General features: G+C 39.1%; 1 protein-coding gene and 1 pseudogene across 1 annotated transcript in view; one reads left to right on the top strand and one right to left on the bottom strand.

The window, feature by feature from the left end:
* Positions 1–13,505, bottom strand: part of SLC13A1 (solute carrier family 13 member 1) — an 84,187-nt gene that overhangs the window by 55,711 nt on the left and 14,971 nt on the right. The window contains exon 3 of the mRNA XM_028136603.2: positions 2,828–2,964. Coding sequence (XP_027992404.2) covers positions 2,828–2,964 — 137 coding nt within the window. The remainder of the gene's footprint in view (positions 1–2,827; positions 2,965–13,505) is intronic.
* On the top strand, positions 11,142–11,631 carry LOC129151430 (protein N-terminal asparagine amidohydrolase-like; annotated as a pseudogene).

Genomic DNA, 13,505 nt, shown 5'->3' with positions numbered 1-13,505 from the left:
TTTCCTTCAAATCCTAGTAAGACAAGATGCAATCAACTTTTGAATTTCGGATCCCTTAGTTAGTTAGTTAGTTAGTTAGTTAGTTAGTTAGTTAGTTAGTTAGTTTTGATCTTTTGGTCATATCTCTGTAAGACAGGATGTTGCCAAGAAGTCATTAGGGCAAGGAGAGAGATTAATTTTTATAAACCTGCCTTTTACTTTTTCACTACTTGGGTTTAATATGTGGTGGGTGGAGGAAATAGTTAAAAAGCAATGGCTAAATTGAGGCTTCAGAATTTTCTGTAGATTCTATTATTCATGCTTGTCTGAATCTGACATTCCTGCCTGTTGTCAAGAACTGGTTATATTACATGGTCTTCTCTTATGAGTAGTTCTTCTCCCTTAATAATAACATACCTACTAGTAAAACTATAAGATTTTAAACCATGTCTATAAGCTTTCAAAATCACACTTGGGTTAAAACATGATCTCTTTTGAGTAGAAGGACCCAGAAAATCATTCAGAAGCACATCTTTCCATACAGAGCTACTTATTAAATTCTCTGACTCCCTTTAAAAATAGATCTATAAGCCCAGCCGGCATGGCTCAGTGGTTGAGCATCAACCTATGAATCAGGAGGTCACAGTTCGATTCCTGGTCAGGGCATAAGCTTGGGTTGCAGGCTGGACCCCTAGTGTTGGGTATGTAGCAGGCATCTGATTGATGAGTCTCTCTCATCATTGATGTTTCTGTCTCTCTCCCCCTCTCCATTCCTCTCTAAAATCAATAAAAATATATTTTGAAAATAGATGTACAAGAATTTTACACTGTAAGTTTCAACTTCAGATTAGGTGAATATTTTCTATGTGTAAAACAAAAAAAAAGAAAACATATTAGAAATCGGCTTAAACAAGAAATTATCTCTCTATAAAAGCCTAATATGCAAATTGTCCCCATGGGAGTTTGACCAGGAGATCAATCACTCACTATGATGTGCACTGACCACAAGGGGGTGGCATGGAACAAAGGAAGGTCCCAGCTGGCAGCCCGCAGCCAGCAGCCAGGGAAGGGAGGCCTCAACCAGCAGCCTGAAGGCCTCGATCAGCCCTGATTGCCAGCCAGGCCTAGGGATCCTACCTGTGCATGAATTTGGTGCACTGGGCCTCTAGTTCTTAAAAAAAGAGGTATGGGGGGATTAATGGTGATGAAAGGAGACTTGATTTGGGGTGGTGAACACACAATACAAAATACAGATGATGTATTATAGAATTGGACATCTGAAAAATATAGAATTTTATTAAGCAATGTCATTCCACTAAATTCAACAAAAAAGAAGCGAAAACTAGAAACACTTTTAACTCAATGCATTGGCAAGACACAAAATCTTCCAATAAAAAAGGTTGGGATCAGATAAGGTTTCTGTTTGATAAAAATTCCTTAAATTGAAAGGCCATTTAGTGGCATAATGGATAGTGCTCTGTTGTGCAGTAAAGAGACACATCTCTATAGCACCCAGGAAGCCTGGAACACTGTTTCACTCTTAAAGATGTGAAATGCCCTTAATACATATATGTTATACAATTTTTAAGTAAATATTTTTTTAAATTTGTCTCATCTGAGTTATTTGTTTTTGTATTTAACGAAACAGTTTGCTCCATAAATGATGAACACAGATGTGGTTATATCCTAGAATGAATTATGCAACAGAATTCAATACAATTTTCTCATTTTCAAAGAAAGATGAGGGAAGAACCACCTAAGGCTTTAAAGCATAATTCCATTATGCAAATGATATTGACACTGGAAAGTTATTTTAGCTTACATCTACATTCTTAAGAGCTGGAATTAAAACTAAAATAGCCAATTAATTTAATGGGGGAAAATTCATTTCAGTGGAGAAAATAAGTCAAATGAGTGATTTCGCATGCTATAAAGTTTTGCCTTCTGCAAGCACCCCTACAGGGGGCAGAGAGTGAACCCACAACCTAGGTATGTGCCCTTGACCAGAATCAAACCCAAGACCCTTAGGTGCATGGACCAATGCTCTAACCACTGACCAATACCAGCCAGAGCTAGAGGAAGTTTATTAATTGATTATTTCACTTTGCAATAGTTTATTTAAAAACAAAAATGTTTCCCTGGCTGGTTTTGCTTAATGGGATAGAGTGTTGAAGGGTGCCAGTTCGATTCCGGTCAAGGGCACGTACCTTAGATGCAGGCTCTTAATTGATGTGTTTCTCTCACATGGATATTTCTCTGTCTTTCCCTCTCATTTCCACTCTCTCTAAAATCAGTGGAAAAAATATCCTCAGGTGAGGATTAAAATAAATAAATAAATAAATAAATAAATAAATAAATAAATAAATAATAAGGAAAAAAAAAGAAAATGTCCACCTTGGAATTTTTTTGCACATATTTGTATTTTGTCAGTAATGTCATTGTCTTTGGTTCCTAACATCCTCCATGTGACTAATGATGCTCTTGAACAAATCTTGAATGTGTAATCAGCCAAATAAACAAGATAGTATGAAATCTACTCTGCAGTCTATCAATCTTGCATGTTGACATTCAAGGCTTCTCTCGCCTTTGATTCCGATGGTGCATAAAAGGTAAGAGAGTTGGGTGCAATCTCCCTGTAACTAGACCTTCATTGAAAAGAAAGTTGTTCTTTTTCTCCTACAACTCAAGTATACTTTATATCACTTTCATATTTTCGGAGAAAATAAAGTCATGAAGAATACTGCAATGCAAATGATTGCCTGGATATGCATTACTTTTTTGGTTATTTGCTCTGCACAAAAATGATGTGTTGAGAATGTAAACCTGGAACAGTAAATGCAGAGCTTACCATGCTGGGTTCACACCCACCATCAGCACCATTTTCAGAGCAATTCTTTTGTGCAAATTCCATTTTTCTATTGATGTTGCTAAACAGATGACTCCAATTAGCAGTAGGTGAAAATCTTTGAAATAAGCAGATGCCACCTGAAATTATAATTAAATCCATGATTATTTAGGTTGGTGGAGGGGGGGGGAATAACATTACACAAAAAAGACATTATTTCATTGCTCTTAGCTTTGACTTTCAGCTATAAAATGTTTTTATTTTGTTGAGAGAAACGTGTATGTATTTGACTACAACTTTAAATATGTTTTACATTCTTACCCAGAAATAGTAGTTTTAAGGGAAAATATTCAGGGGGAAAAAAATAAATAAAGAGCACCCAGGATTCTGGGTTTTCAAACCACTGAATAACATCAGGCAAGGGCCATCTATGCCTTAATTTCTCCATCTGTAAACTGGGGTTAATTGGGTTATGCTCCTACCATAGAATGAGTTCTTGCCCTGAGGTCAGACCATTTATTTCCTCCTCCCCAATATGTCCCTGGATCCTTTCAAGCTGCTACCATAGTGCTGGAGCTCAGAGGAAGCAAGTCTGAGTAAGTGAGTGTGCCAGCCCTTTAAGAGGAACTGCCTGGGTCTCTGGCTTCCATCATGTCACTCAGCCACAATCCCCTCAGGTTTTTGCAGCACAAAGTTATGGAGACTTCTCTTCCCAGTACTGGAACCCTGGGCTGAGGGGGTTTGGTGTGAGGCTGGGAGCCCTTGTTCTTCACAAGAGACCTCCTCAGCCAAGATATCCCTCTCAATTAAAAATGCCACACATGGGTGTCAGACCAGCCCATTCCATGCCCCCATTCCTCCTATCAGTCTCAATGTGCTTTATTCTTTACTTCTCTAGTTGTAAGACTTCCATTCAGGCAGATTTCAGGTGGTTCTGAATGATGGTTGTGCTGTATTTTAGTTGTAATTTTGATGTGGTTGTGGGAGGATGTGAGTACCATGTTTACCTATGCCACCATCTTGGTTCCTCCTGATTTTGCTATTTTAAACTGCATCTGCATTTTTTATATAGCTTACTAAGCTTAGCTTGGTTTTTTAAAAGGTAAAAATTACCATTTTATAGAAGTGGACATCTTCATGTTTCACAAAAAATTATTTTGTCATCCTTTTCAAAGTTTATATTTATCTCTTTTTTTTAGTGATTGTATAATATAAAGTAAATAATTAAATCAATTTCTTATTATTTAATTTATTAATTACTCTAACATTGAATATGCATCTACCATGCACCAAAACTGTTATGTGAGCAGGGGATATAGGTATAAATTGCTGACAGTTTTTGCTCTTCCCACCTCTTCAATGCTCAAATATCAAACTTTTCTAAATAAATCTCACTATTTTACTTTATTGCAGAGCCCTGTTTGTTTTCTTCTTAGCACACCGCACTGTAAATACTGTTTGTTTACCTGTTTGTTACATGTCTTCTCTATCGTACTACACATTCTATTTTGCTAGCCATTGTGTAATTGGCACCTAGCACAGTCCTGCTATGGAGTAGGAGCATAGTCAATAGTATTGGATAAATGAGAAAGAGAGAAAGGAAATCAATGAATAAGCTATGGTTACTGAGCTCCTAAGTTCCAATTATCTACACTCTGGTCCCAAAATGCTATCCTCCTAACTCACTCCCTTAACCCTTTATCTTGGTATAAGTATTCTTTCAATTTATTAATCTACTAGTACTTCCAGACTTATGAACCATTTTTTCTCTCCCTGGTCCTAATCCTGCCTCTCTGAATTTTTCTTCTTGGCCTTCTTAGAAAATTACTCTTCTTCTGCCCTTTTCTTAAATGCTGATTTTCTGTCTACAATCTTCTTGTTTTATACACCTAATGGTTGAATCTTATGATTTCAATTTATATCTCTATGTAACTAAAATAATGCCTGGCACATAGTAGGCATTCAATACATATTTATTGAATGAATTCTGAAGACTCTAAAATTTTTATATACAGACAGGTAAGTCTGAGTTCCAGACTGGTGTATCCAACATTTCCATTTGAATTTCCCACAAATATCTAAAAACTCAACATTCCTCTTTTTGTGGTGATTGAAACTTTCATATATTCCATTCCTTAAGTCAGAAACCTGAGGGCCAGCCACGATTCCCTTTTCACTTTCAATATGTGCGTATTAGTCACCAAACTCTATTATTTCTAGTTTCTTCAAATCTTTTAAGTTTGTCAGCTTTTCTCTCTTTGCACATTACTACCTTCATTAAGCTCCTAGCTGTTTCTTACTTGGTTTCTGCATAATCTTTCCTTGTCTAATTCACTCATTGCCATTGTCATAGTCACTTTTCTAAAGTGTGAATCTGATCACATTATTGTCCTTCCTATACTCCTTCAGTGGACCCCATGTCTTTTAAGACCAAACCTAACCTTTTCGACATGACTTATAAGACTCTTTATTATTTAGTTCCATCTCATCTGTCCTGCTTAGTCTTTCAGTGCTCCACCAACTCCTTCCTACGTGTGCAGTCCCCCAAACATAGAAATGCTGTAACACTCGCTTGTCATTTAACTGGAAGGATCCTTTCTCTCACCTTGGTTACCCCTTATCTTCCTTCGTGAATGAACTCAGATATCAATTCTTCAAAGATTGACCACCCGAGACTTGGTTGGATGGTACGTTCTTTTGTTGTAGTACATCTTAACCTGTTTAGATATCATTTCTTTACTTTAATAGGTATAATATATTCAACATCCCTATTCCTTTCATTCAACTAGACACATTTTGAAGCCACAGATGTGTCTTATTGGTCACTGTATTTATGGACTTAACACATGCCTGGCATGTATTGCCACTCAACAGGTATTGAATTAATAAGTCTAAACTTAAAAGAGTTTACAGGGTGTTAAATGAGGAAAAATAAGTCAACAAAGAGCACAACAATGAATCACAGGTACATGAGAGCTACATCATCAAGGTATAGTTGAGGTTTCAAAGAGTAAGCGACCACTTTTTCATAGGGGAATTTGGAAAGTCTTACAGGATCTGATACTTGATTTGATAATTGTAAGATAAATAGACATTTGAGCTTTCCTCTACTCTCATCTCTTTTGCAGTTTTGCTCATTGAATTAAGCCCCGCTGATCCTATCTCAACAATACTCTGTACTTAAATGAGAGGAAAAAGGCAAGATTCTCTTAAAAACACAAAGGAACACATAGAAGCAAGCTATTATTAGTAACTAATTAAACACAGAAAGAGGTCCAGGACCATGAGATATGCTTTTTATAATATCTTTAGATTATACCAGAACTTGACAGATTTTTTTCTATAACAAATTAATAAATATTTTAGACTTTATGAGCCTTATAATTTCTATAGTAAGTATTATTTCAACTTGTCTTTGTAGCACAAAAGTAGCCAAAGATAATACATAAATGAGTGACCATAGCTGCTTGTGTTTCCAACAAAACTTTTTATTTTGAAAACCAGGTTGCAGGCTGGATATGTCCCTCAGATTTATGGTTTGTCAATCCCATAATAGAATATGTAACCAAATTATGACCTTCAGCCCAATTGTCCAAATAAAATTAGTTGTTAAACCTAAGAAGGAATTTTTGCATTCCATTTTCCATTGTTTGTTTTTCATCAGAGTTAGTATATTTGAAGAACTTTAGCCATGTTTGTGTTTATAGTCTACTTGTATAAGAGGTAATAAGAGAAGGTGATATTGGTTTGTAAATGATGCTGATAAATGTAACTATTTTCAAGGCAAAGTTGGTATGTCAAATCAGATTCCTAATAAAACTTGAAATCCATTTGCAACATCAAGATAGTTATATTTGTTTCAAATGGGATTTCATCAAGAAACATGGGCTTTTGTGATCAGAGCACCTGGGTTCTGTCTTAGCTATGTAATTTACACCAGTTCAGCAAACTTGCTACAAGCCAATATACTTACCCATGAAAAGTAAAATAATACTTCACATCAGGTTTGTGAATTAAATGAGATTTTGGGGGATACTTTGTCAGTTCTAATGTGTATGATTATAAAGCCTATCCTATATAATAAAAGGCTAATATGCAAATAGACCAAACAGTGGAACAACCGAACAATCAGTCACTATGACGTGCGCTGACCACCAGGGGGCGTGTGTGGAACACGGCGGGCATTGGCCGCAGCGGAATGGTGGAGCAGGTGAGTGGGGATGCCAGACCAAGGTCACTGTCATTGGGGTGAGCCTCTGGTTGTTACTGAAAATTCTTTGCTCCCGCATGCTGTGGTCCCGCCCGGTGCTCGCACCTGCTGCTGGCACTGGCCCCGCTTGCACCAACTGCCGGTGCCCAGCACCAGTCCCAATCACTCGGCACCATTAGTGGGTGCGAGCAGCGGCTGCCCGCCCTGATCGCCCCTGAGGGGTTCTCTACCTCCCCCTGCTCCTGAGGGGTGATCGGGGCAGCAGCCACCACTCGTACCTGCTGCTGGTGCCGGGCCCAATCACTTCTCGCCCCTGCTGGCAGACAAGGGACCAGGGGCCGTGGCAGGAGGGGCTAGGCAGGGTCCTGGAGGGTGGGTCGAGACCCGCAGCCTCTTGGCCCACAGTTCCTTTCAAGGTGCATGAATTCATGCACTGGGCCCCTAGTATTTTAATAATATACTTAAGAGAATATTTACTTATATTGTGTTGCTAAAACCAATGGTCAATTTCCAGTTTTCATATTAATTGACCTATTAGAGGATTTGACACTTTGGATCATTACCTCATTCTTAAAACATTTGCTTCACTTGCATTTCTAAACCCCACACTCTCATGGTCTCCCTTCTATCTCAATAACCTTTCATTCTCAGTCTTCTTTGCTAGCACTTTCTTTTCTCGCCAACCTCTTAGTTCTCCAGAGCTCAGTTCTTGGTTGTCTTTGCTTTTCTATCTTCACTTGGTCTCTAAATGATGTCTTCAGATCTTAGGGCTGCTGAAGAGCAGATCTATATTTCCAGCTTAGCTGTCTCATGAACTCTGGACTCATTTGTATGTAACTGCTTACTCAACACTTTCACTTAGATGTAAAATAGGTCTTTCAAACTTAGCGTCCAAAACTGAACTCCAGGTATCAGTCTCTCTCCTGCAACAAGCCTACTTTGCTCATAGTCTTCATTCCAATTGATAGCAACTCCTTTTTTCCAGTTGGCTGGTCAAAAATCTGTGAGGGCCCTAGCCAGTTTGGCTCAATGGATAGAGTGTCAGCCTGTGGACCAAAGGCTCCCAGGTTTGATTCCTGTCAAGGGCACATACCTCGGTTGTAGGCTCCTCCCCAGCCCAGGACCTGGTCGGGGCTCCTGCAGGAGGTAACCAATCGATGTGTTTCTCTCACATCGATATTTCTCTCTGTCTTGCCCTCTCTCTTCTACTCTTTCTAAAAATCAATGGAAAAATATCCTCAGGTGAGGATTTAAAAAAAAAAAAAAAAAGCTGTGAAGCTCCTACACTTCTTTTCTTCTTTCATGTGCCATATCAAATCATTCATGAAATTATTGATAAAATATATAATTAAAAATAGGTATAATATATTCAACATCCCTATTACTATTCCTGGTCTGAATTACCATGGCCTCTCACCTAGATTATTGCAAAAAAACTACTACCTTGTTCTCAACACAGCAGCCCATGTTATTCTTTTAAAATAAAAGTCAAATCGAGCCCGGCTGGTGTGGCTCAGTGGCTGAGCCTCTACCCATGAACCAGGAGTTCGATTCCCAGTCAGGGCACATGCCTGAGTTGCAGGCTCCATCCCCAGTGGGGGACATGCAGAAGGAAGCCAATCAATGATTCTCCCTCATCATTGATGTTTCTCTCTCTCCCTCTCCCTTCCTGTCTCTCTAAAATCAATAATATATATATATATATATATATATATATTTAATAAAAATAAAAGTCAAATCGATCATATCACCCTTCTACTCAAGGCTCTTTAGAGGGTCTAACTTCATTCACAGTTAAAACCTTATTGTGGCCACCCTAGCCAGTTTTGCTCAGTGGATAGAGCTTCATCCTGAAGGGTGCCAGGTTTGACTGTGGTCAAAGACACATGCCCAGCTGTGGGCTCGACCCCCAGTAGGGGGCATGCAAGAGGCAACCAAACAATGATTCTCTCTCATTATTGATATTTCCATCTTGCTCTCCCTCTCCTTGCCTCTCTGAAATCAATAAAGATATATTTTAGAAAACAAACCTTATCGTGGCCTACTTTGGTCCTCCATGGTCCAATTCCTCTTCACATTATCTCCTTGACAACATTTCTACCATTGTCTCCTTTCACTCTGCTCCAATCACACTGCAGATATATACCTGCGTTAAGGTCTTTGCACGGGGTATTTCCCCTTCAGCAATGGCTGTTCCCCATATACCTAAATGGCTAACTCTTTCATCTCCTGTAAATCTTCATTCAGGTATGGACACCTCATTGATAATTTTATTTAAAACTGAAACCCTCTCCTGACCTCATTCTTCTGTTGCACTTTTTATAGCACCAATTACCTTCTAACTCACTAAGTAATTTACCTATTCTTTAAGGCATATTGTTTGCTGTCTCTTTTTTCCTAGGAAGACAGGGACTTTTTGTCTGTTTTTATTCATTGATATATTCTAAAGTGTCTGGCAGAGTCCTAGCACATAAATATTTATTAAATAACTGAGTAAATATGTAATATAACATTTCACTGTACATTTGTATCTTTACATCTATATATTTAAATTTATATATAAATGTGTTTTAATAACAATAGCCTGTTTGGGGAAATCTAATTGGCACACTACATATTTAGCATTTCAAATTTATTCAATGGATGAGAGAAATTCAATACTTGATGATGCTCTTCATACAACAATGTGCTCAGTAATGTTGGAGTAGGTAGTTTGATAGATATGAGCAGGGAAAGATAGCTAAGATCAAAGGGAAGACTTGGGAGATGTGACAAACAAAAATTAACCAAGAGTGAGCAGACCCAAGAGTGAGGAAGGGGGAGACTTGAAACCTTCTCCAAGATGTGGTATAACAGCTTAACATCTGGGTGGGGCAGCCTTGAAACCTGAGGAGGTTTGGGTTTTTTTGTTGTTGTTGTTTTTTGTCAACTCCAGAGTATAAAATTACAAAACCCAAACAAGTGGGGTATTTGGTTTGGCTTCTGCCAGCTAAACTTCCAGCTTGGATTATATCTGAGTATATTTCCTTTAATTGCAAATAAACTCTCACATGCTTTGCTATTTGGTACTGTCTCTCATTTGAATTCCTTCTTACAAACAAGACAAGAACCAGGGCGCAGAGCCCACCTCTAACAAAAAATAAGATATAGGTATTTAGCACTGGCTTGATAAATAATGTTAAAACTGTGGTGGCCAAACAAAGAGATGTGTAGGGCTCTGAACTTGGATAAAGATAGTAAAGAAATATTATTCTCTTCAATGACAGATGAGATTCCAAAATGCTGCAATAGGCTGGAATGATAGTTTCACACTATTAAACAAACTTTAACTGTGATATTAAAATGCATAAGAATATTTAATACTTAGTTTGCACCACTGTTTCACATGTACTATTTGATTTGATTGTTATAACCCTTGAATTATGAGGCATTATCATTCCCCATTTATGAATGAGTAAAAAAAAGCATTATTAAAAGACATAATCAGGATCATACAAGTAATTATTAGGAATATCATGTGTTCAGCTCAGGTCTTCTGACTGAATCTCTAGCCCTTTCCTTGTAGCTTAGGTCAGCTACTTTTGAGAAAAAGGTCATTGCCCTGTGTGGACAGAGGATCACAAGACTAAAAAACAATTCTCTCCACTAAAAGTTATAAGGACTTTGATTTGTTTCAAGCTCCAGTTAAGCTTACCAGGTGAAAAGTCACACAAAGTTTAAAATGAATTTGGGCTGAAATACCAGAATGGAGATGATAAACTCACTTTAGCTTTGCAACAATCAGAATGTTTCTAGAGAGGGGCGGGCAGCCCATGTGAGGAGCTGCCGGTTGAGGGGCGATGAGGGACCATTACCGAGCCCACCCACTTCTGGAGGAAAGAGCCACACTGCTTGGAGGTCAGTCTGTTCACCAAGTGGGACCCCAAGGCCTTCTGTATGTTCAGCAAAGAGAGCTTGCAGTGACCATCTCGAAGGATGGCTCCACCCCCACTCCTGGCTCTGATGATGCCACCACTTGTCACATTATAGTCCTGAGGCACACAGGTAATGGGCTACCTGTTTGATACACTGTGGTGGCACCTACACCCAAACTAAGGCCCCTCGATCATGAACTCCATAAAATCCTTTCCCAATAGCTCTGTGTGGAACCCTGGACGTGAGCCTCGTAGTATGCTCCAGGGACAATGGGCAGTTGTCACAAAAGTGTACTCATCAACTTCTTAGTGAATTTGACAGACAAGAAGATAAGATTCACTTAATGACATTCTATGTGACAGAATTAAATGACCTGGAAGAAAATGAAAACCACTTTCCAATGATTTATGGCCTTGCTGTCAACACTGAATCTGCAGAGATTCACCGAGCCTCCTTCCAAGATTGCAGTCCGGAGGAGCTGCCAGCTGCGCCAGCTTTAGCAGGAGGAGCGGTGATTGGTTTCTACGATGCAAAGACAGAGCAACTTCGCACACGACCTTATTCCTGGATGCCATTTCCACATGTGGATTTCTGGTTGCAACAAATACTAGAGAACCTTCCCATTTCACCTCTGGCTGACCCTCTTGCCCCCCACGTTGCTGAACATAGTAGATCTACCTGATTTTTTTCACAAACACGCTATTTCCTGGAAAATAAAGCTCTACATTACAAACAAATAAACAAACAAAAAGGAAAATATATTTTCTCCAGCAAGCAAAAATTAGGAATTACCAAAGAAAGCAACTTTGGGGCATGACAGAGACAACTGGTGGGGGTTGGACAGAATATGGTTTGGGAACAACATCCACTGAGTCTTAGTGTCTTCTAAATGATTTTCAAAATAAAATCGTATTTTGGCAAAGGAAAATAAAAAGAATGTTTTTAGAGTGATCTACAGTGTTCACTTTTGTCAGTGTACAAACAATACTACTATTATTGACTGACATATATTGAGTGCTTTCTATGTGACAGACATTGCATGTTTAACTATTTAATCCTTAAGAGTCATTGACAAACCAGAGGTAGTTTCAGCAAGAGAAAAGGTGGTGGTGGTGATGGAGTTGGAGGTGGTGGGGTGAGGAAGGGCGCTGAGATCTGAAAACCATAGAAGCTGGAGATGGAAAGACTTAAAGAGATTTGTTTTCAAATCCAAGCAGCACTATATGTAAAAGAAAGATGAGGTTCATTGGTGGAATCTTAGCTGCAAGAGAAAAGTTTCAAGAGTCAGAGCGACTGAGTTTCAGACTTGGGCTCAATAAAGCTGAGTCACTTGAGTGTTAAAATTATTCAAAAATGCCATGGGCTTCTCCTGAGGGATTCTAAGCCCACACCGAGGAGGCCTTTAAGCACTTCCCGAGTGATCTCATCTGTAAGGGATATTGTGGTGGGGAATCCCTGCCCAGGGTAGAATGACTCAGACAACTCCCTTCCGAGTCTAAGATTCAGTGGCTGTTAAATTAGCCTGAGACGGACACGTTGTGGGTAAAGGGCTCTTGGACAGCTATCAGCAGCCTGCGTAATGCAACTGTCATTAGTGCCTGGAATTTTGCTGCCTCTTGTGGGCCTCCACATACTGAAAAAGGGCAGAGCTATTTCCTTGGCAGTTCCCACGAAGCCAGGCCTTCCTAGGTCCCCTTTTCCTTCTGTCTCCCTCCAGCCTGCTTGCCACAGACATGCCCCATGATTCCAGTAAATCTTGCTTCTACATAAATCTCTGGGAAAATGTCAGTCAGTCTGATTATTAGTAAATCGTAAGAGACAAATATGTGACTGTTAAACTTTATCTCTGGCAGTGGGACCACACAAGCCAGCAAGACTCATCTGACACCTTATTTTTGAGGATTTGTCAACCCCTTCTTTTTCTATTGCCTTTATTGAGAGCCATAGACTAGTAATGTGTCGGAGCCTTTGAGAAACGTCTTTGTTTATCGCTCCTAGATTCTGTGGGGCAGCAAATCTTCAGCCTGGGGGTGAGAGAAGCTAAAGTACAGCCCCAGCTACACGCTTCCAAATCAATGGTGCCTAGAAAAATATGAGTGAAGATTATAAGGAAGAAGGAAATGTAGTAAGAAAAGAGGAGAAGAATCAGAAATGCAAAAAAAAAAAAAAAAAAAAGGAGCAACATGAAAATAAGGAAAGGAATAATAGCTTCTCCAAAGGGGGGTGGGGGCGGGATGGGATGGGGGGGAAACAAAGAACAACAACAACAACAAAAAACTGTATCATGGGTTAGTTAAAAAAAAATCTCCACCTCCATTATAAGACAGATGAGTCTCATGATAGTACTAGTAATATTGGACCCTGGCAGAAGAAAGAAGTCCAAAGGTGACAAATTCTGGCATCTTGAACTTGACATTTTTTCCTGAGAATGTTTTGGCTGTGGTTTAGGCAGTTGTGCGCTGGGTGGCTGCAGACCGTGTGGAGGTAGATATTCTGGTTTCAACGCATTTCATGGTTTTAATAAGAAACTGAATTCATTTTCTTCAGATGGATACC

The sequence above is a fragment of the Eptesicus fuscus genome, chromosome 14 (assembly GCF_027574615.1).
Source record: "Eptesicus fuscus isolate TK198812 chromosome 14, DD_ASM_mEF_20220401, whole genome shotgun sequence".
Classification (NCBI taxonomy): domain Eukaryota; kingdom Metazoa; phylum Chordata; class Mammalia; order Chiroptera; family Vespertilionidae; genus Eptesicus; species Eptesicus fuscus.
The sequence above is the reverse complement of the archived record's forward strand: the minus strand, read 5'-3'. Positions and strand labels throughout refer to the sequence as shown.